This window comes from Haematobia irritans, chromosome 3 (assembly GCF_050003625.1).
Source record: "Haematobia irritans isolate KBUSLIRL chromosome 3, ASM5000362v1, whole genome shotgun sequence".
Classification (NCBI taxonomy): Eukaryota; Metazoa; Arthropoda; class Insecta; order Diptera; family Muscidae; genus Haematobia; species Haematobia irritans.
The window spans coordinates 228,091,008-228,116,474 of NC_134399.1; the positions used below are offsets into that span (position 1 = coordinate 228,091,008).

The window sequence follows — 25,467 nt, forward strand, 5'->3', positions numbered from 1 at the left end:
TGTTCATCCTCCATTTATTTATCCAATACATGATAGTGGATGCAACGTGTTGGAGCTTTTTGGTAGCTTCCATTTCTGTTTTAGCAACGGTAAGAACTGCCGTGTCATCAGAAAACGTTGCAATTGTTGCTTCAGGTGGATTTGGAATGTCTCTAGTATATAGGAGGTACAGAACTGCCCCTAGGATACTTCCCTGTGTCACACCTGCTTTTATTGGACGAAGTGTGGAGTGTACGTTTTCGATTTTTACTCGAAAGTGGCGGTATTATAAATATGATTCTAGTAATGCATAGTATTCAATTGGGAGACCATTGTATAGTTTACACAGGAGACCATCATTCCAGACTTTTTTTAAGATACCACAACTCAAGTAATTCGATTGTGGATGACAGTTTTCGTAGAAGCTTCTACGCAATCCATGGTGGAGGGAACATAAGATTCGGCCTGGCCGAACTTACGGCCGTATATACTTGTTTTTATTATCTTTCCGCTTGGATTTCACTTTCTCGGAATATCGTTTATTATTTCTCATTTCTCTGACAAATAATAAAAAGAATCACAGGGGTATTTCATAGCAACAGCAACATACGAGGGCAGTTGGGAAACTTCTTAGCCCAGCAAAAAAAAAAAGCGCGGTATAAACTGAAAAAAGTTAAGTGTTTTGAAAACTTCCATCTCTGTTATGAACACATGTTAAATTTTGTTTCGATCTGGCAACTCCTTCATATAAAAACAGGTGTTCAAAAAAGATGCATCCGCAATTTTTTACAATGGAAAAATTAGAAATGCGTGCTGTCATTAAATATTTACATAAAAAAGGTTTATCGGGACAAGAAATTCATTATGATATGGTGAATGTGTTAGGTGAAAGTGCTCCTTCATATGCAACAGTAAAAAAGTGGGTTGCTGAATTTAAACGTGGACGTACAAGCATTGAAGATGAACCACGTAGTGGACGTCCAAAAACAGCAACAACAACAGAAATTGTAGCCAAAGTGCATGATATGGTATTAAATGATCGACGAATAAAAGTGTGTGAAATTGCTAATATCATGGACATCTCAAATGATCGAGTCCATTTAATTTTGCATGAAGAATTACAGATGAAAAAGCTTTCTGCAAGATGGGTGCCGCATTTGTTAACAGTCGATCAAAAACGCATAAGAATGGACTGAAGCTGGAGGAAGTGACCCAAAGAAGGCAAAAACAATTCAATCGGCTGGTAAGGTTATGTCAACGGTTTTTTGGGACTTCAAAGGTATTTTATTGATTGACTATCTGCAAAATAGTAAAACAATAAAATCAGAGTAAAAAAATCCTTGCTGGCAAGCGTTTTACCTCAAATGAAGATGCAATTACAGTTGTAAACTACTATTTTGAAGACCTTGAGGAAAACTATTTTAATCAAGGGATAGAATTGCTAGAAACGCGTTGGACTAAGTGTATTGAAGTTTCAGGAGATTATATTGAAAAATAAAAATATTTTTGAAAAACTAACAATTCTCTTTCATTGATAGGCTAAGAAGTTTCCGAACAGCCCTCGTAATCAGTAGTTCCACTTTATGTTTTTATTTTGGAATCCCTCCACATCTTTGAGCAAACAATAAATAATTTCCTTTTAAATTTCAATTCGCATTAAAATAAGATTGCTAGTGGAATATAATCTAATTCGTTTGTAGTTTGTTTTTATAAAATATTATTAGGTTTATAGAATGCTGATTCTTTCCAAAATTCCTAGAACTAATTTAATTGAAGCCTTATGCATTTTGTTTGTGTGTTCCAATCTATGTTTAAGTCATATAGTTAGAGTTTTTTCCTGGAAACATTTTCTTTTAACAGTCAAAACCATTCTCGAATAGATTTATTTGGCAAATCTTGAATATGCGTAAGTTATTTTATTTTTATCTGGAATACCTTAATTTATTTGATAAAAAGGTGGATTTCCAAGGATTTATTTCTTTTGCATTTTCCCTTTGGCGCAATACAAAGCATTTTCGCATTTATTTTGCATGTATGCCAGCATTATTTAGCTTATCTGGACCAACTTTACGGCTTTGTACCCAAGGATTCATTAAAACATTCAAACACACACATACACTCATAGGGCACATCGATTTCCTTAAATACATTAACAAATATTCGTTTCATCGGGTGTTTGTGAAAATACCAAATGCGAATTTGGTAGCAGACATACGATTCGATTCGTGTCGATTTAGATTTTCATTTAAATGTAGCCTAGCCAAACAGCCATGCCTGCCATGCCAGACCAACCGACCGATCGAAATGTATGGTATGTATATTTTATATTTTCCATATGTAAATGGTACGCAGAGGAACATGTTTTTATCTAAATACGTGTGATTATATCAATAAACACTTTCAGTATTTTTATGTGGTCTACATGCCTTTCTCCATTTCGGAGCATTGAATTTTGAAGATTGAACCACAAAAACAAAAATGAAATGATTTGGAGGAGAAATATTTTTGTTATATATATATGAGCAATTCTTGAAATTTTTGATGGCATAATATTGTATACCATTGACCGCCGATGAAGTTATATTTAACCAAACTAATTAAAGGGTGATTTGTTAAGAGCTTGATAACTTTTTAAAAAAAAAAAACGCATAAAATTTGCAAAATCTCATCGGTTCTTTATTTGAAACGTTAGATTGGTCCATGACATTTACTTTTTGAAGATAATTTCATTTAAATGTTGACCGCGGCTGCGTCTTAGGTGGTCCATTCGGAAAGTCCAATTTTGGGCAACTTTTTCGAGCATTTCGGCCGGAATAGCCCGAATTTCTTCGGAAATGTTGTCTTCCAAAGCTGGAATAGTTGCTGGCTTATTTCTGTAGACTTTAGACTTGACGTAGCCCCACAAAAAATAGTCTAAAGGCGTCAAATCGCATGATCTTGGTGGCCAACTTACCGGTCCATTTCTTGAGATGAATTGTTCTCCGAAGTTTTCCCTCAAAATGGCCATAGAATCGCGAGCTGTGTGGCATGTAGCGCCATCTTGTTGAAACCACATGTCAACCAAGTTCAGTTCTTCCATTTTTGGCAACAAAAAGTTTGTTAGCATCGAACGATAGCGATCGCCATTCACCGTAACGTTGCGTCCAACAGCATCTTTGAAAAAATACGGTCCAATGATTCCACCAGCGTACAAACCACACCAAACAGTGCATTTTTCGGGATGCATGGGCAGTTCTTGAACGGCTTCTGGTTGCTCTTCACTCCAAATGCGGCAATTTTGCTTATTTACGTAGCCATTCAACCAGAAATGAGCCTCATCGCTGAACAAAATTTGTCGATAAAAAAGCGGATTTTCTGCCAACTTTTCTAGGGCCCATTCACTGAAAATTCGACGTTGTGGCTCGTTAGTAAGTCTATTCATGATGAAATGTCAAAGCATACTGAGCATCTTTCTCTTTGACACCATGTCTGAAATCCCACGTGATCTGTCAAATACTAATGCATGAAAATCCTAACCTCAAAAGAATCACCCTTTATATGCTGCTATTGAAGTTTTCTCAAAAGGAATGTCATTTTCATGGGGCTGTACATCCGATTGGGGCGGCAACAATAACCTAACCTAATCTAGCAAAAAGGACGTTCAAATGAAGCTTTTACATTTGAAGGAACGAATCTTTAAACGAGCGAAGTTTTTTTATTTAAGCGTATAAAAATTTATTTGATTAAATGTTTACTACAACTACACACAGAGAAGAGCTTGGTTGGAATTCGGTTGTAGCTAGGAACATTCTATATTTAGAAATATATATAAGTTGTTCATATCAATTTTCAGTATTTACATGTATTTGTTCGTACTTATAACCATTTGGTGAGATTTTCAATAGATTTTCTGTCGTGTTACAAGTCAAATGGTTGTGGCAACTAAATCTACCTACTTTTAATAATTTTGATTCAAATTGGTTGATACAACCAACCGTAAAAACATTTCTTAACTATCAGTTAGTAGCCACCATTTTCATATAGTAGTTACAGTCGAATGATATTTCAAATACTTTTTAAATGTCATTTGATGATATTAAAATTAATTGAAGAAGAAAAATATTCATATTTGATATAGAATTTTTAAATCGAGGAATGTGGCAAAATTATGCAATCTTCACCATGGATGGGATCGCAACACATAATGAATCATCTAAGAAAGGGATGTTTCCTGTGGACAAAAACATTGGTTTGTATTGAAAATATTTTTTTAGATAACTCAAAATAACTCCATGTACCGAATTTCTAGCATGTATGGCAAACAAACATGTAGGAGTGGTTTAACATGAATTCTGCTGGTTCCGATACTCTCCCATAGAGATTGGTTCAAATGGTATGGTTCCCGAAGATAAATATAATGTTTATATATATGGAGATTACATACGATTCTGGACTTATAATAACCATTTCTAGTTGAGTTTTAGAGCAATTTTTTCTATAGATCTTTACCCGCATTAATCGAATGAGTACCATAACTAAACTCGGGAAATTTTACTTTGGGTGATCAGTGCGCTTTTTTCCCTGAAGTTAATTCGAGAGACCCGTGTAAATGAGGATTATATCAAACCCATACCGGTATAAAGCAATGTCAAATTTGCTCATCAATTCATTGTTCTAGATATACAATTCCAGGAAAAATAAAGTACATGTAGATTTATTGTAATCAAATCGGATAAAATGTCGGTTTTCTAGATTCAAGAACTCAAATCGGAAGATCGGCACTTTTTGGGAGCCTATAATAACTTTAGATTTGCGAGCCTACACACAGAGAAGATATTGGTTGAAAATCGATTGTTGTAATGAAAATTCTGCATTTAGAATGAAATCACAGTTGTGTCAATCTATTTACTTTATTTACAACCATTATTTGATTCCTTCTACCTTTTGGCGCTTATTATTATAGATTGTTGTTTGAAATACAAGTCAAATGGTTGTCTGAACTAATTGCCTCTCTCTTGAAAAATTTTGATCGAATTCGATACGCACAACCTACCTTATAAAACCTTCATAACCGTCATTTAGTATTCAGCCCTTACAATTGATAGTCACAGCCGAATTCCGTTGGAAATATTTTTAAATGTCAATATTGTTATTATCAATTATTCAATGTGGAAGGAAAACGTGTTTTATTTATAATTTAATATAAAAACCACTGAAAACAGAATATTTTTCAGTCGTTTCTAAGTTTATTGAAATCCTCGGTGGATTGTCTGTCGTATATTTTCACGAACTACTCGCGCAATCGTCAGGATAATCAATGCTACAAGTCGGATAAACAATGCGCATCTTTAATTTTTGGGATCAAATGGAGATCGAGTTATATAAAGTGTTAGATGTGGAACAATTTTCTTGTGTTAAAGGGCAAAAGTATAAATCATGCAACGACTTTAAAGGGCCTCTAATGGAAAAATCCATCTCCACGTCTTTATTTTATTTATGAAACCCCACAAGATGTGACCATGTAGAGTAGATTCTTATTAAATTTTTAAAACTCCACACTAATTTTATAACTTAATTTGTTGTGTTTTTAGGCAAGCTATGTTGGCCCATGTTTATTCTATGTGCTCAGTTTGGACTCCATTTATAAGTACTAATGTACTAAGAGTCCCAGAGATTTAACTCCCATTGCCTGTCAATTCAACAATCCAAGCTGGCGGCGGATACTTTTAAAGGTGACAATTTTTGTTAAATTGTTATCAATGTATTGTATTTAGGTATAGTGCGATTTTATGTATCTTTCCATCTTTTAAAAATGTAAAATACAATATTTTGAGGAAAAATGTATTTTCAATTCGGTTAAGGTGCTAATAAAGTTGGGTAATACAACCAAATAAGAAGGGAGTAACGATCAATTGCATCGTCTAGTACAACCAACTCCATATATGGTATTGGTTAGATTTCCCATAATTCGATTGAGTCGACCGAATTTATCGGGTATCACAACTGCCAGCAGATAGTTGCTGCAACTGCCAAAAGGAGGTTGGCAATAAATTCGGTCATCACAACCAATATGTATTCTCTGTGTATAATAACATTAAATTTAAATTTTCAAGTAAATGGGATAGAAATTACGATGTCTCGATGATAAAGAACCCAATGCATGGGCCGATATAGCCCATTTTCAATCTTGACCTGCCTGCAGACAAAAGAATTTCAACACGATAACTTCATTATTAAAGGCTGTAGCATGATTACAAAAGACATTTGATCAAATATATTGTTTTTTGATTTATAGTATACATACATACATATATTTAAATAAAATAAATAATATAATATTTAATTGAGAAGAAATTGGTTTTTAAATTGGTCATGAGCACTATTAAGGTCGGACAGCACAACCGAATGATGAAGGTAGCAACCACCAATGTCGTCGGCTGACCCAAACAACACCATATGACATATTAGTTGTGTCGACCGAATCAGTCGGGTGGCACAACTGCCAACTGGTAGTTGCTACAACTGCCAAAATGAGGTTGGCAATAAATTCGATTGTCACAACCTATTTGTATTCTCTGTGTAGTCTCAAAAAATTTATAAATGTGACTAACTAGTAGCTTTGATATTGATAATTATATTAGTTATAGTTTAGAGAAATTGTAAAAAAAGGCCAGACTCATTACTTGAATCTGCTCATCAGATCGTGCGCCTTGAAGCGGTTGAGTCTTCTTGTAATATCCGAAGTGTGCGTAAGTTTAATTGCCTCTACGTTGGTGTGCTGCTGTAGTCTGTGATGATGTTTTTTGGCGTGTGTGGATATTTCTTCTTTCACTTCTTTCATATTTAGGGCTCTATGGAGGATGTCCAAGAAAGTATAATTGCCATTTTCGAATTTCGAAAATTTTAAAGTTGTGCTGGATTGTGCTAGGTTTGTGCCGATTTGTGCTGCAATTTGTTTTTTTTTTTTTTAAATTTTGTCAAATAGCCGAGATATTTGGAAAAAACATTTTTCAACAAAATTTTTGCCAGAATCGCCATTTTCGAAATTCGACATTTTGACAGTTGTGCTGAGTTGTGCTAGCCGAGTACATTATTGTGCCGTTTAAATAAAAATTCTATCTCTTATAGTTTTCGTGAAATTCTAAAATTTCGAAAAATTTCCAGAATCGCCATTTTCGAATTTCGAAAATTTTAATATTGTATTAAACCGTTATCGACTTGTGCTAAGTTGTGCCGTTGAGATCACCTTTCTATCTCAAGCCGTTTCCGAGAAACAACCAAATTAAATTTTTAAAAAAGTTCAAAAATATGTTTTTGAAAAACGCCAAAATTTAAATTTTCGAATTTCAAAAAACTGAACGTTGTGCCAATTTGTGCTAGGTTAGTACTCATTTGTGCCGTTTGAATCAACTTTCTATCTCAAACCGTTTTGGAGATATTCGCAAAAACTTTTTTTAAAAAATGCCAATTTATGATTGAAAATAGTCAAAATTTAAAATTGGCACAACGTTCAGTTTTTTGAAATTCGAAAATTTTAAATTTTCGAAAATTTTAAATTTTGAATCTAGTATAATTCCTAAATATTTTTCAGAGTTAGCCCTTGGTATTTGCTCTTGATTTATGTATAACGGCCTATAAGTGGTGTCAATTTTGGAAAAATCATACAGAAAACAGATTGGTTGGAATCCAGTTGTACTAACGAAAATTCTATATTGAGTATTAAATATCAATTGTGATGATCTATTTTCTTCCATCACAAAAATTCTAGTGTCCTTAATACCATTTGGTTATAATTTCAATAGATATTCGTTTGTGATTCAAAACAAATGGTTGTAGCAACCAAATGTCTCTTTTTAGAACAATTTCATTAGAATTCGATTGATATGACCTACTTTAAATAAATTTTCCAAATGTAATTTCTATTATAGCAAATTATTTAGTGTCCAAGGAAGTCGTATGTTTATTTGTTTCAAACAAAATCACTAAAATTTAAAGCGGATCTATTAATGTTTTTTTTAATATTTTTTTCTTAAATATTGGACCACTTTTGGATAGGCCTCATAAAAACCGTCCACTAGAATTGATTTAGGGATCGTCATGGAAATACAAATTTCATCCGAATCGAAATTTGGTACGCGAAATAAACTAGGCCCTTTACAACCACGTAAAATCTGGTGGGTATAGGTCCATAAATATATATAGCCCCCATATAAATAAATCTCCAGATTTGACCTCTGTAAGCTCTTGGAGAAGTAAATTTCATTCGATCCGGTTGAAATTTGGCCATCTAATTACCACGCCCAAATTGGTTCAGTTTGGACTAATAAATACTTTATCATACCCCGCGAATTAAAGCCCCTTTTATTAATGAGTATTATCCTTCTTATGACGATGCGAAACTGAAAACAGTATTGTCGTGAGACCATAGATTTCATGTCCTTAAAATACGAAAGCGAAGTTAGCTTAGCATAGAACTCAACAAAAAAGGTCTTTTTTTCGTTGTCCAAATATCGATTAACTTTTCAATGATGTCGTTTTGTCCTTATAGTTAAGTGATTCGACTTAAAACTAGGTATCTTTGCATTAAAGAAGATTTTGTTTGACTAAGGTTAACTTGGCTTAAATAATTCTTTGGTATCTTGACTATAATGTAAAAACGGGTTCAAAAATATAATATGTTTTTCAATAATTTTTAAAGGCGTTTTTACTTGAAATAAATCATTTCTACTTGACGACGAGTTTGAATTTGGAAATTTAAAATGTTTATATGTCATTAAAGGACTTTAGTGGCACATGTAAAAAAAAGCTGAAAAACGTAAAATAAAGTTTGTTTCCCAGAGTCAGGTATGCAAAATTCAAATTTAAAAGAGGATTATATCCTAAAGGTATCATTACTTCAATTCAAACGGAATGCATATAAAGGGTGGTTAAATTGTAAGGGCCGATGTTGAATGTGAACCACACCTAAACGCCGAAGTTTTTTTCCGAATTTTATTTGACATTTCTCTATTTTAGACTTTAGACTCAATTTGAACCATGGATAGATACACAATCCAACAACGTGTTAAATGGTTCCCAGAAATGGCAACAGTGGATGATCAATTTTCGAAGAAAATCATCTTCAGGGATGAGGCACATTTTCACCTCAGTGGATTCGTCAATAAACAGAATTGCCGCATTTGGGCGAATGAGAATCCAAGAATGATTGTCGAAAAACCAATGCACCCACAAAGAGTGACTGTTTGGTGCGGTTTATGGGCTGGCGGCATCATCGGGTCGTATTTTTCCCAAAATGAGGCCGGTCAGGCAGTTACTGTGAATGGTGTTCGTTATTGTGAGATGATAACGAACTTTTTATGGCTCGAATTGGAAGATATGGATGTGGACGATATGTGGTTTCAGCAGGACGGTGCCACTTGCCACACAACTAACAAAACAATGGCTTTTTTGCGCAACAAATTCAATGGCCTTGTTATCTCACGTAATGGCGATGTCAATTGGCCGCCAATATGATGTGATTTGACACCGTTGGACTTTGTTCTTTGGGGTTATTTGAAAGAAAAGGTGTACGTCGATAAGCCAGCAACAATCCTTTAGCTCAAAGGATGAGATAATTCGGCACATTAACGGCATAGAACTTCCATTATGCCTTAGCGTCATCGAAAATTTGGACCATCGGATTAAGGTGTGCCACCGAGGTCGCGGCGCCCATTTGGCCGATATTTTGTTCCATACATAATTGAGTAATACCAATATATCATAAAAAAATAAAATTACAATAATTTCCTAAATAGTTTGTGTTTTATTCAAAATCATCATCGGCTCTTGAAATTTTAACCACCCTTTATGTAGTCTACATAAAATCAACCTGATGAAGTCCTAATGAAGGCTGAAAAAACGAAAATTAAAGTTTGTTTCCTAGAGTTAAGTATGCAAAATTCAAATTTAAACAGGATTATATCCTAAAGGTATCATTACTTCAATTCTCCGCTTTTTAGGATCGGAATGCATTTATGTATGTAGTCTGCATAACATCAACCTGATGAAGTCCTTTAAACTAGAATTAGCTTCACAAGTTATCCATTTATTTTGTTTTTTTTTTCCTTAACCAGATATTCTACTTCTTTCCATGTCTAGACATAGTGTTACGCAATAACCCATACTTGGTGCTTAAATGCGAAAGGTATTGGAAATATTAGGTAGCAACAGAAGCTATAACAACAGCTGTAAATGTAGAAGGAGCAACAGTAATACCAAATGGAAATCACTTGATAAAACCTTGTTTAAATGTACTGGCACATACAACCACCGGTAAAAGGGTTACTAAAATAGTTTTGCTTATTTGGAGCATCAAATGAAAGAGAAAAAATATTATTGTCATCATTAAACAATAATCGCTACAACCATCAATATTAAAACGTATGTGCTGATTTTGTGTTGACTCAAGCAGTTCAATTTCTAGACCAGATTCTCGGGCACACACACACACACACAAGTCGACATAAAGAAGTTTAGGCATTTGTTCTCACTTTTTTTCTTAGAAGCACATTTATAATAATACCCATATGCAAATAAATTTAAAATTTTAAAAATATTGCTGTTTTGTTTTTAAATGTTTTTTTTTTACCTTTTTATGAAAATTTGTAATTTGGTATATAAAAAGTATTCTAGGTCATAACATTTTCCTAGTTTTAACAACGTATTGGGGAAATCTCAAAAACCCAACAAAGAACAAGCACATATGGCCGTAAGTTCGGCCAGGCCGAAGTTTATGTACCCTCCACCATGGATTGCGTAGAAACTTCTACTGATGACTGTCATCCACAATCGAATTACTTGGGTTACGGTAACACTTGCCGATGGCAAGGTATCTTAAAACTTCGTAACACCGTAATATATACCACATACTCCATACGTGGTATATATTAACCGAAAAAAGGCCGATTAAATACGTGTATAATTAAGTTTAAAGTTTCTATAGAAATAAAATTTTGACAAAATAAAATTTTGACAACATTTTCTATAGAAGTAAAATTTGGAAAAAATTTTCTATAGAAATACAATTTTTACAAAATTTCCTATAGAAATAAAATTTTGACAAAATGTTCTATAGAAATAAAATTTTTACAAAATTTTCTATAGAAATAAAATTTTGACAAAATTTTCTATAGAGATAACATTTTGACAACACTTTCTATAGAAATAACATTTTGACAATGTTTTCTATAAAAATAAAATTTTGGTAGATTATTTTTGGCTCGAGTGGCTACCATGATTATGAACCAATTCTTGCATGGTTGTTAGAGACCATATACTAACACCACGTACCCAATTTAAACCGGATCGGATGAAATTTGCTTCTCTTAGAGGATCCGCAAACCAAATCTGGGAATCGGTTCATATGGGGGCTTTATATAATTATGGACCGAAATGGACCAATTATGGTTATTAGAGACAATATACTAACACTGACCAAATTTCAATCGTATCGGATGACTTTTGCTCCTCTAAGAGGCTCCGGAAGTCAAGTCTGAGGATCGGTTTATATGGGGGCTATATATAATTATGGGCCGATGTGGACCAATTTTTGCATGGTCAGTAGAGAACATATACCAACACCATGTACCAAATTTCAGCCGGATCGGATAAAATTTGGTTCTCTTAGAGGCTCCGCAAGCCAAATCGGGGGATCGATTTATATGGGGGCTACATGTAATTATGGACCGATATGGACCAATTTTTGCACCGTTGTTAGAGACCATATAGTAACACCATGTGCCAAATTTCAGCCGGATCGGATGAAATTTGCTTCTCTTAGAGCAATCGCAAGCCAAATTTGGGGGTCCGTTTATATGGCAGCTATACGTAAAAGTGGACCGATATGGACCAATTTTTGCACGGTTATTAGAGACCACATACTAACATCATGTACCAAATTTCAGCCGGATCGGATGAAATTTGCTTCTCTTAGAGCAATCGCAAGCCACATTTGGGGGTCCGTTTATATGGGGGCTATACGTAAAAGTGGACCGATATGGACCAATTTTTGCATGGTTATTAGAAACCATATACTAACACCACGTACCAAATTTCAGCCGGATCGGATGAAATTTGCTTCTCTTAGAGCAATCGCAAGCCAAATTTGGGGGCCCGCTTATATGGGGGCTATACGTAAAAGTGGACCGATATGGCCCATTTTCAATACCATCCGACCTACATCAATAACAACTACTTGTGGCAAGTTTCAAGTCGATAGCTTGTTTCGTTCGGAAGTTAGCGTGATTTCAACAGACGGACGGACGGACGGACATGCTCAGATCGACTCAGAATTTCACCACGACCCAGAATATATATACTTTATAGGGTCTTAGAGCAATATTTCGATGTGTTACAAACGGAATGACAAAGTTAATATACCCCCATCCTATGGTGGAGGGTATAAAAAGTGCATGCTGTCATCCAAATAAGAAGTAGCATAGACATGCATTAAAAAATTATACAAAGGAATACACTCAAGCACATTATCAAAAACAATTTTATGTTGCGAACGGAAATTTTACAACTTCAATGAAACTTCTTCGTTATTTCAAAGAAAATATTTCGTCATTTTTATGGAGAAATTTTAACGCAGAATGTTTCGTAAAATAAAAAAAAAATATAAAATATCATAAATTTGTAAAAACTTCTTCACAAAAGTCATGAAATTTGAAGAAACTTTCGTTAATAGTACGAACTATTTACGAAGAAAAGTTTATGTAGAATATTTCGTAGAAGTTTCGTGTATTCGTCAAATCTTTTTCTTAAAATTTATGAAAATTTCGCTGTTTTAATGAAGAATTTACGAAGAATGGTTAATGAATAATTCTTCGTAAAATTAACGAAGACATTTCTATTGGTGTATAAAATAGGAAACTCAAGATTATATATCATATCTGAGGAATATTGCTATTGAAATGATCAACTATATCAGCGCTATGTAGAAGCTGCTCTAAATCGGGATATCGCCCACAACAAACAGATGTAAACCATTTACCCAAAACAATTCTATGCTTTTATTCCATTTGGTTACAGGAAAAAGAAATGTTCACTCTATTTTATATGGTCTAAATTTTCGTTTTGAGGGAAAATAATTATTTTTTTCTTTTCCTTGAAAAGATTATTTAAATTTCTCACATGGGAGTTTAGTTGTAAAGGGCTTTGCTTCTTTTAGATGATGGAAACAAAAAAATGTATATATTTAAACGGAATCACCCTATACATAATCCTTGTGTAAACTGATTTTATTAAGTGTTCATTGATGGCAGTGTTGGAGTTACATACATGTGCGTGAATGAGGAGTATTCAGAGAGTAGCAAAAAAAACCAAAGGAGCACTTTTCTTATTTGTTCTCTTGTTAGGCCGATTCGTTGCTATTATTGTAGCTGTTTTATTCAAACATTATGCAAACTCTCATGTTACATATTCACACTTACAGACAATACAAAAAGTGCTGCTCACAGACACACACACACACATGTACACCCGCCATAATCATGGCCATACGCATTGAAATCAAATAATACGCGAATAGAAAGAGTGTAGGCATGAAAGGCACATAAACAAACTCATTTTATTGTGATTGAATTTTGTTTGTTTGCCAAACAACCAAGCACATTCCCATTCACCCATCCACATAGAGCTTCACTTGTGTTCACTCATTTGCATTTACAGCAACGCAAACAAACAAAGACCCAACCTATAATCAAACGAGCATCAGTTTTTTTTTTGTATAAATGTGAATGGGAAAATTCCTAGAATGTTGTGTGTGAAGCCAGGTCAATGAAATTTACTTAGTTAAATAATAGATTTCTATAGAGGGGAGAGAGTTATGCAGAATCTTCACCTTGCTTAACGAACTTCATATAGACCCAAGAGTTTTTTCATATAACATCATTAATTTATGGTATATTGCAGGGATTTACCGTGACAATTATAAGTTTGGTTGCGATTAATTATTATGAGGTTTAGTTATAAGAAGTTGAGTACATACACGGTATTTTTTTGTTATTATTTTGTTATTATTTTGTTAGATTTTTTTTTTTTAATTTCTTCGAAAATTTCAAACTTTATTCAAGCCAAATTGACCTTAGTCAAACAAAATTTTTTTCCATGTAAAGATACCCATTCTTAATTGAAGGACATCAAATCTACGAACGTATTTAGATCGTTTTGGCATATGTTACTAGTGCTGTTGATGTTGTTTACAGCAAAACAAATATCACCCACACATCGGAAAGTTAGGTAAGGACCCTGGGGACTTTTATTAACACATAAATCAGCTTTTTATATAATCTCAAATATGATGGTTTATCACTATCCAACAAAAAATGGAAGTTGTTCCACAAACATTTCTTTTAAAGCGCATCCCAGAATCCCCCATCAAGTTTTTTTCCACTTCCGATGCAGTGCTTTTGCACCCAAAAAAAGTGAACCCACCGTGGAAGAAAATGTAGGTTTTTTTAGAAAATTTTAACTAAAATAGTTTTCTAATTGCAGCATGTTACAAATAAGTTAATACTTTTTGTCAAATTGAAGAAAATTTATTAAAAATAATTAATTTTTTTCTCTTGTTTAAGAAAATTTCATCTGTTGAAAGAAAAAATTGGATTTAAAAATTTTTAAAATGTCTTTAGCGCTATACGAAGTTCATGACAGGTACAAATTTAGTAAAATTTACTCATTTGAGAGACCTATGAACTCAATTTAAGAAAACTTCTGTCATTTTGGGAAAATATGAACTATTTTATTTTTTAGTAAGATTGTGCACTATATTTGTATACAACTTTTTTTCTTATTTTTAGTTCACGTCATTAAAGTTAGCAAAAAATTATTCAAATAAGGAACATTTACTCATATTGTGCAAAATTTAACTAAAATCAACTAATCTTCATGAACTAAAATAAAATTCAGTTGGCATTAGAGCCCCCTTTTTTCTGGGTGTGGACAAGTTTTAGAAAGTAAGGAATTAGGCCGTTTTATGTAAAAAATTATAAAACAAAACAAGTATATACGGCCGTAAGTTCGGCCAGGCCGAATCTTATGTACCCTCCACCATGGATTGCGTAGAAACTTCTACGAAAAACTGTCATCCACGATCGAATTAATTGGGTTGTGGTATCTTAAAACTTCTTAACATCGTTTTCTAAATTGTGAGTTAGTCCATACGTGGTATATATTAGACAAAAAAGGTATGTATAGGTGTCTACAAATAATAACGAATCGATATGGACGGTACGTAGAGAGCCAGAATTGAAATATGGGGGTCGCTTATATATGGGCTTTATACAATTATGAACTTGATATAGACCAATTTTTGCGTGATTGGGGATGTATTTATCTGAGGGCTATATATAACTATAGACCGATATGGACCTAGTTAGTCATGGTTGTTAACGGCCATATACTAGCACAATGTACCAAATTTCAACTGACTCGGATGAAATTTGCTCCTCCAAGTGGCTCCAAAACCAAATCTCTGGATCGGTTTATATGGGGGCTATATATGATTATGGACTGATATGGACCACTTTTGGCATGGTTGTTAAATATCATGTACTAACATCACGTACCAAATTTCAACCGAATCGGATGATTCGGGGCTCAGGAGGTCAAATCTGTTTATATGGGGCCTATATATAATTATTGACCGATGTGGACCAATTTTTGCATGGGTGTTTGAGGCCACATATTAAACCAACGTACCAAATTTCAACCGAATGGGTTAAGTTTTGCTCTTGCACGAGGCTCAGGAGGTCAAATCTGGGGATCGGCTTATATGGGGCCTATATATTATTATGGACCGATGTGGACCAATTTTTGCATGGTTGTTATAGACCATATACCAACATCATGTACCAAATTTCAGCCGGATCGGATGAAATTTGCTTCTCTTAGAGGCTCGGCAAGCCAAATCGGGGGATCGGTTTATATGGGGGCTATATATAATTATGGACCGATATGGACCAATTTTTGCATGGTTGTTAGAAACCATATATCAACACCATGTACAAAATTTCAGCCGGATCGGATGAAATTTGCTTCTCTTAGAGGATTCGCAAGCCTAGAGGATTCGCAAGCCTAGAGGATTCGCAAGGGCTATATATAATTATGGGCAGATGTGGACCAATTTTTACATGGTTGTTAGAGACCATATATCAACACCATGTACCAAATTTCAGCTGGATCGGATGAAATTTGCTTCTCTTAGATTATTCGCAAGCCAAATTTGGGGGTCCGTTTATATGGGGGCTATACATAAAAGTGGACCGATATGGCCCATTTGCAATACCATCCGACCTACATCAATAACAACTACTTGTGCCAAGTTTCAAGTCGATAGCTTGCTTCGTTCGGAAGTTAGCGTGATTTCAACAGACGGATGGGCGGACGGACGGACATGCTCAGATCGACTCAGAATTTCACCACGACCCAGAATATATATACTTTATGGGGTCTTAGAGCAATATTTCGATGTGTTACAAACGTAATGGCAAAGTTAATATACCCCCATCCTATGGTGGAGGGTATAAAAATAAAAAAATCATCCCCGCTGGGATTTGAATCTGTGCCGTTTGACTTTTTCACTTCCATGGAAGTTATTTTGAGAAGGTTTTGCAAATTACGAAATTTATTAATTGTTGTTGATTTTTAATGGAAAATATATATTAATTCAAAAATATATGCAAAAAAATATATTTTTTTTTTAGAAAAATATTTAATAAAAAAAATTCCGCTGGTAGGAGTTAAACCAGCGGTCTTTATTTTTTCATTCATAATAATAAAGAACATCTCAGGAAGTAGTCATGCCGTGGTGTCATATTAGGTTAATGTCACAAACATTTGAATAGACGTTTTGATGCATCACGTTCAATGGTGTTTATGGTTAAGTATGCTAATGCGTGCCCACAGACCCAGGTTAAACCCCCGGTGGAAGCGAAGAAGTTTTTCAATTTGTAAAAATTAAATAATAATAAAATAAAAGTGCAACAAAAATTACTGAGAAATGATAAAAAGTGGAAGTGATAGAATAAAACAAACGATGCGAACGAGTTTGAAAATGAAATTTTTAATGAAAAAATTCTCTACGTATCACATACAAAATACAGAAATGCAAAGACTACTAGACGAATAGAAAACAAGTATAAATATTACAAATTCATTTTCAACAATAAAAATAAAAAGTGAAATTGGAAAAAAATTTTTGCTTTTTAGTTTTTAAAATTTCTTCATCTAAATGAACTTCCAAGGCACAACTTCTAAAGCAATGCAAAGGATCCAGAAATGGAGTACTTCCGTTCTATGACAAGCCCATGTAAAATTTATTGGAGATGATCCAAGTTTGCACTACTTCCGGATCACAAGTTGGGGATCCAAACTACTTTTTTGTAAGCACTTTTTTTGTTGGGTTCTTGTACAAATTAGAACCCCATCAACATAAGCTATCAATCACTGAAATCGTGAACATTTTCGTGCTTTTATTTTTTTTTAAATTTTCGATGTGGATTAACTTACTACGAGTGCAAGATCATCAAGTAGTTTTCCATCAGGAAAACCACGATGATGCGAGCTTTCACATACCGGTCCAATAACATGCATTATTGAGCATTCAAAACATCGTTGTGATGGATCATCCGGGCTATAGTCCTGACGAGACACCGAATGACTTCTTTTTGTTCCCGTTAGTAAAAGATAAAAAGGTAGGCCATGTCTTGGAGATGCCACAATCAGAGTGGCAAAAGTGCTTCGACAATTGGTTCAAACGCATGCAAAAGTGTATACATGACTGCATAACCCAGAGATGGAATATGATCACCTCTTAGAGCAAAATGTTATTTTTGCATGGTGAACATGTAACATGTTTGTCGCAAACATGCTATTTTCTCGGAACTTATGTAACTGATTTCGACAACCATTTTATGTTTGGCGACAAAACAACAAAAATGCTCCCTTTTATTCATCCAAAAATAAAATTTTACTCTAGGAGGTGATCATATTGCTCCTCTGCATGTAATATCAATTTTAAAACGCTTTTATTATTTTTTATAAAAATCTTAAACCACTTATGTGTAATCGAGGCATTGTATGATAGTTTTAGAATTCTTGGAGATTCCCATCAAAACAATTAAAATAAATCCATAATATTCAAATGGCATAACTTTTGTTTTTTATTTTTTCGAAATCTAATGTATTCCTTTGAGAAATCATTTTAAAGAAATTTATGAGGATATCCTCGGAATCATCTGTGTCAAAGGCTGTAAAGCAATGAACAGCACTCAAGAGACTCAAACCCTTTCCGAGGCTAGTGCCGTTCGGCTATTTAATAGTGTAGCTGTGACTAGTGATTCAAATGCCATCATTCCAATACCAGCCGCATCAGACCAACAGAGTACAATGGGAAGTCAAAATTCAATGTCAAAATTAGGATCAATGGATGGAATGGGGAATCTATGCAGAATTTGCCGATGGAATCGTAGTGACTTTCTGTTATTACAGAGTCCTTGTCTTTGCAAAGGGACTGTGGTAAGCACATAATTCTAGGTGCTAATTAAAATTTCTTTTAATTGAAATTGTACAGGGTTCCATACATTTGCAATGTCTTAAGAGATGGATCCTGCACCGTCGTAATACCCATTGTGAAATTTGTAATGCTCCCTTCATATTACCCTTGCAAAAGCAAAGTTTCCGGCAAATGCTTAATAATTTTTTCACCAAATGTTTTGGTTCAATTTCGAAGCAAATCATTTTTGGTGCTTCCCTACTACCACTTGGCCAGGTAATACTGCATCAGGTATTTCTTTGTATGGAAACAATCAATAACAGTCCAGAGGAAACTTTGAGCATCAGCGAAATCCTAGTAGCCTCATATGCTTTACTAACATCAAGTAAGATATGCAATCCTAGTTACTGCTCCTGTCCTTTTATTCTCCCTGTTAACCATTTCTAGGTGCTCTGTTTTTCCATTTTTCTGAATATATAACTACTCGAATATTAATGATTCACAACATTTTGAGGCAATGGTGGACATTTGGAGATAACAGTGATTTTCCTTTCATCCAACCGGACAGTGAAATTTTTGATTTCTTTTAGAGCGGAGATTTTTTCACAATAAAAAGCAAGTTCGTTTAATTTGGAATTGGAAATTGGAAATTTCCATTTTTTATATATTCTAGACTTTAGGTTTAAGTATGGACGCTTTGGCCTTTCCTTCTATTATCTTTTTTTGTAAAGTTTGCTATTCCATTGAATGGAAAAAAATCAAATTCAATTTTAGTAGGAAAAAGTTAACTTTTCTTATTGGATATGTATGCACGTGTTTATGTCTTTTTTTTGGGAAAATTCAATTGGAAAGTTAAAAGTTTATACAAAGAAATATTTGAATAGGACAGTACACGTGCATATATCCCATACGACCATATACACTTACAACTTGGCCCACGTGGATGCCTTCAGTGTTTGGTGACTTTTATGTATACAGAAAGACATTTCCAATTGAGTTGGAAATTTGTATGTAACATAAGGACGTTGTTTGCCCATCACATTTGTATTTCAACAAATATGACGGTCACTAGATTTAAATGAATTTATATGATAGAACAATTTAAATTGGCCTAAAACTCAAACTATAGTCTCTCCTGCTTGTTGCGAGGGTTGCCTTTCATATTACAGGATTGGACAACCCTAGTATAGCAATCTGTCAACTGACAGCTCTATCGTATAGCTTGATGTGTTTGAGATTATACTTACTCAGAATGTTTTGACATACGAGCGCTATTTGTGTTGTTTACCACAATTTCATGTCGCCCAAAAAATGGAATTAAATCATGACCATTTGCATGATGATTTGAATTTGTTCGCGTTGGATACCACACAATTTGTTAATCGCTCAAAAAAAAAACAAAAAAAATACGATCGCGTTGCTTTAAAATACGTCTATGACATCGTGGCAAGTGATGAATCGTGGATTTATGCGTATTAGCCCGAAAGTAAATATCATTCAACTGTTCGACAACGCAAGAAGCGGTGGATGCGTGTTTTCGAGATACCTCAATCGAAGTGGCAAAAGTGATTCAACAATTGGTTCAAATTCATGCAAAAGTGTATAGACCCTAATGGGGAATATTTTGAAAAACAATAAAATGAATTTCGATGATTAAAACTTGGTTTTGTTCTCTAATCCCGAAATATAAAAGGCAACATTCGTGTCTTCATATATTCAATTTTTAAATTTGTAATTGATCTAATTCGAATTTGACATAACTAACTGAAATAAGAAAATTTTCCTTTTCTTAGATGCTTTTTTTCTAGATGGATGTTTTTAAAATAACCTGATCGAATATTTATTGTAAATGTTCGAAGCCATTTATAGCTTTAACAAGTATATACGGCCGTAAGTTCGGCCAGGAACTTAAGATTCGGCCGAATCTTAAATACCCACCACCATGAATCAAATATTAGGGTTTCCTTTGAAATTTCAGGTGGGTTTGAGGACAAATCAAGCAAAGCCGTTTAACCAGTACAATTCCCGAAGATAATTTTAAAGATTTTACCTATGAAGACTATATCAGATTCTGGATTTGTAAGAACCATATTCGTTTGAGTTTTAGAGGAATCATTAACCGCTCTAGTAAGTGTGCAAGAAAATTATAAAATAACGTCTTGATTTGAAATCCTAAATCTGTAGATTTTCATCCGAGAAGTAAAATCTGGAAATTTTACATTGAGTTTCAAGCAATTTTCATGATTGGTGCGCCTTCTACAGCCTCAAGAAGTGAAATTTCAGGCAAATCGGATAAAAACTACGGTTTCTAGAAACCCAAGGAGTTAAATCGGGAAATCGGGGGCTATACTAAAACATGGACCGATACTCACCGTTTTCGACACACCTCTTTATGGCCCTAAAATAATTCTAGATTTCGAATTTCCTGCAAATTGGATAAAAACTACGGTTTCTAGAATCCCAAACAATAAAATCATTTCTTGCACACCTATTTATAGTCCTAAACAACCTCCAACAACCACGGTTTCTACAAACCCAAAAAGTAAAATCGGGAGATCGGTCTATATGGGTTATATACTAAAACATTGACCGATACTCACCATTTTCGGCGTATCTCTTTATGGTCCAATAATAATTCTAGATTTCGAATTTCCTGCAAATTGGATAAAAACTACGGTTCTTATAATCCCAAGAAATAAAATCCGGAGATCGGTCTATATTGGGGATACACCAAAACATGAACCAATACACGCCCTTTTCGGCACACCTCTTTATGGTCATACTTCTAAATTTCCAATTTCAGGCAAATTGGATAAAAACTACAGTTTCTACCAAAATGGTATCAAAAAATTGGAAGGTCGTTATAATCGTTGTATCGCTCTTGAAGGAAACTATGTTGAATAATAAAAACGAGTTTTGAAAAAAAAATGTGTTTTTCTTTGTTAGACCGGGGACTTATCAGCCAACCCGTTAACCAATTTTGATGAAATTTGGTACAGGGAGTTTTTGGACTCAAGAACGAACGCTATTGGATTTGGAAGAAATCGGATTAAATTTAGATATAACATACTTACTTGTTTTTTTTTTTTATCTACCGATAAATGTTCTGGTTAAATTTTTTCTAGGGTGGCATATCCCCCAGGACCCTCTAGCTACGCCAATGGCCATGCACTCACATTCTGAATATGTAATAAACACATTTTCTCTTTATATATATTTTAGAATTTGTTTTAGCTACTACCTCCTGTACAATAGATGTGGTCCATACACTAACAATGTTTGATAAGCTGGATTCCTTTTTTATACCCACCACCATAGAATGGTGACGGGGGTATAATAAGTTTGTCATTCCGTTTGTAACACATCGAAATATCGATTTCCGACTATATAAAGTATATATGTTCTTGATCAGGGAGAAATTCTAAGACGATATCCGTCTGTCCGTCTGTCTGGCTGTCTGTCTGTCTGTCTGTTGCAATCACGCTACAGTCTTCAATAATAAAGCAATCGTGTTGAAATTGCGCACAAACTCGTCTTTTGTCTGCAGGCAGGTCAAGTTCGAAGATGGGCTATATCGTTCCAAGTTTTGATATAGTCCCCATATAAACCGACCTCCCGATTTGAGGTCTTGGGCTTATAAAAACCTTAGTTTCTATCCAATTTGCCTGAAATTAGAAATCTAGAGGTATTTTATGACCACAAAGAGGTGTGCCAAAAATGGTGAGTATCGGTCAACGTTTTGGTATATCCCCCATATAGACACATCTCCTGATATGGGGTCTTGGGCTTATAGAATCCGTAGTTTTTATCCAATTTGCCTGAAATTGGAAATCTAGAGGTATTTTAGAACCATAAAGAGATGTGCCAAAAATGGTGAGCAGCGGTCCGTGCTTTGGTATACCCCCCATATAGACCGATCTCCAGATTTTATTCTTGAGCTTAGGGAATCCGTAGTTTTTATCCAATTTGCCTGACATTGGAAATCTAGGGGTATTTTATAACAATAAAGAGGTGTGCCGAAAATGGTGAGCATCGGTCCATGTTTTGGTATAGCCCCCATATAGACCGATCTCCAGTTTTTACTTCTTGGGCGTCTAAAATCTGTGGTCTTGTTCAATTTGCCTGAAATTGGAAATCTAGAGGTATTTTATGACCACAAAGAGATGTGCCAAAAATGGTGAGTATCGGTCAATGTTTTGATATATCCCCCATATAGACCGATCTCCCGATTTTACTTCTTGGGCTTTTAGAAACCATAGTTTTTATCAAATTTGCATGAAATTTTAAATCTAGAAGTATTTTAGGAACGTAAAGAGGTGTGCCGAAAATGGTGAATATCGGTTCATGTGCACTGATAATGAAAATTGCTTGAAACTGAATTATAGTTTCCAGATTTTACTTCTGGTAATCATTTAAATAATGGGGGTAAAAATCTACAGATTTTAGATTTTAAATCAAGGCGTTATTTCATCGTTTTATTGTACACTTGCACACGATGTTTATGATTCCTCTAAAACTCAAACAAATATGGTTGTTATAAATACAGAATCTGATCTAGTCTTCATAGGTGAAATCTTTGAATTTATCTTCGGGAAGTGTACTGGTTGAACTGATCTGCTTGTCACCAAATCCCCCTGAAATTTTCACAGGAAACTATAATATTTGATTCATGGTGGTGGGTACTTAAGATTCGGCCCGGCCGAACTTACTGCTTTATATACGTGTTGTAATTAATTTCTTGCTCATAATAAAATAGCAATACTTGACCAACGACAAAACAAAACCAAAATTCTTGCAACGTAGTGTGGTTTCAACAAACTAAATTGAATAAAAATTTCTATCGAAATATTCAATTCAGTCATACGAGTACATGTGATTCTTTAAAGCATCCAATCTATATATGTATCTGGTATGTGTTCGGTACTTTGATATGTGATATAGTAAAGCCAACTTGTCTTCCAAGCAAACAGATAGTAGTGGGTGTTACTATTGTGGCCCATTGTATGATTGACACAAACGGTTTTGGTTCCATACCAGACCAGTTACCTGACTGACTGATGGGACTTTGGTGTGTTCTACTGAATTTTATACGGTTGCAATGATTTGAAATTTGATTAGAGAGCCCGTGCATCGCCATAATAACAACGATTGTCGTCGAGATGACAGGGACTGCTACTGGTGTGACGAAGACAGAGGAGATGCTGATGGAGATGGTTGTCATCGTTCATATCGTTGCCAATGTCCGCATCATAAATCCGCTCTGTGCTAAAACACTTGGGGGGAAATCTGGGTGACCGTTACAGGTTTTAAGGGACTTAATTGGATTTTTTTTGCCACTCTGGTCGTTCATTGGGCTATGAATTTGCACAGCATTGGACATAACGAACACTGAATGTTGCGCACTCAGGGAGCAGGATATGTGAAATGTCCATGTCCTTAATTCCCAACGAATGGACAATTCTGTTCAATTGACGTTTGTCATTGATTTGCTGACTGGTTGACAGTCTGACTACTCGCACTGCTGCTCTACAAAAAGACTGAATGACTTACTTCCATTTATGCTGGTGGTTGGACAAACCTGTGTTGATATATTGGAATATATGTCCATAAATATATCCACACTGTCCTCAATGCTTAAAAAAAGGCAGAGTAATGAGTAATGTTGGCTTGGTTTATGCTTGTCAATGGCAATGATGATTATGGACATGGTGATGAGGACAGCTATTATGTTGATTTACGTCATTTTCCCTCCCAACTCGGTCATGAAAGCTCATTTTACCATCGTACATATTTGCACATTAATTCATACATTCTGCCAATCTGCCATGAGTGTATGTGTGATCGAAAATATGAATGTGAATGTGTGTGTGTGTGCAATATCTTCTGCTTCTCATTTTCTGTCATAGCATTTCAAATTAGATATTAGTGTAGTAGAAAACCAGAAGAGTTGGGACATGGCTACCAATATGACGAGTCTCTCCTGAGGCGGTTTGAATGCAATGAAGCGCCTTTAACCCAAAAGGGAAATACATATCCCAAGGTTCAAAGTATCCTATGCTAAATAGAAAGTCAAACATCAAAAAGTAATTTGCTTGGCACAAATACTACTCAAATGAGGATGTTATTTCGTTTCTAGGAAACCTTTTCTAAGACAAGTTGTTCCATGTTCTCCATCAAAAAAAAAAAAACAAAAAAATCATTTTGCTCTAGGAGGTGATCATATGCCTTCTCTGCCTACGTTCTCTGGGCTTCACAAGGTTTAACTTACATCGATGAAGAAGCGTAAACCATCAAATTCGTTATACGATTCGATGCCCAATAAACAAAAAGTTTTTATAAAAAAATTAAAAAAAAAAATCAGAAAAATGACCTCAACTGCATCTCAAATGGTCCAACCGTCTAGTTCAATTCCAATATACAAATATTCTTCCAATGCGTCAATTGAGGCGGTTTTTCCTGCGTAGACATGAGCTTTAACTCAGTCCACAAAAACTAGTATAAAGGCATTAAATTTCACGATCTAGGCGGACAATTGACCCGTCCCGCATGTGAAAACAATTTTCACTAAATCTGCCTCTCAATATCTCCATTATTACGCATGCTCTGTGGCATGTGACACCGTATTCTTGAAACCACATCCCAACATAATAGAATTTCCAAACAAGTATATACGGTCGTAAATTCGGCCAGGCCGAATCTTATGTACCCTCTACCATGGATTGCTACTAAAGGCTGTTATCCACAATCGAATTACTTGGGTTGCGGTAACACTTGCCGATGGCAAGGTATCTTAAAACTTCCTTAACACCGTCTTCTAAATTGTAAGTTAGTCCATATGGGGAATATATTAAACATAAACAATTATATACGGCCGTAAGTTCGGCCAGGCCGAATCTTATGTACCCTCCACCATGGATTGCGTAGAAACTTCACGAAAGACTGTCACCCACTATCGTATTACTTGGGTTATGGTA

General features: G+C 34.7%; 1 protein-coding gene across 1 annotated transcript; it reads left to right on the top strand.

Annotated features, from left to right (window-relative positions):
- The first annotated feature begins 18,101 nt into the window (after positions 1-18,101).
- Positions 18,102-19,143, top strand: LOC142230260 (uncharacterized). The gene is made up of 3 exons (XM_075300913.1): positions 18,102-18,516; positions 18,572-18,878; positions 18,941-19,143. The coding sequence occupies exons 1-3, from the start codon at positions 18,259-18,261 to the stop codon at positions 19,081-19,083; spliced, it is 708 nt and encodes a 235-aa protein (XP_075157028.1). The 5' UTR covers positions 18,102-18,258; the 3' UTR covers positions 19,084-19,143.
- Positions 19,144-25,467: the final 6,324 nt, after the last annotated feature.

Bases quoted from the DNA above. Each gene is read 5' to 3' on its own strand.
- LOC142230260 (XM_075300913.1), top strand. From the start codon at position 18,259: ATGAACAGCACTCAAGAGACTCAAACCCTTTCCGAGGCTAGTGCCGTT. The intron at 18,517-18,571 runs GTAAGCACATAA...GAAATTGTACAG, and splicing joins GTCTTTGCAAAGGGACTGTG to GGTTCCATACATTTGCAATG. The intron at 18,879-18,940 runs GTAAGATATGCA...AACCATTTCTAG, and splicing joins ATATGCTTTACTAACATCAA to GTGCTCTGTTTTTCCATTTT.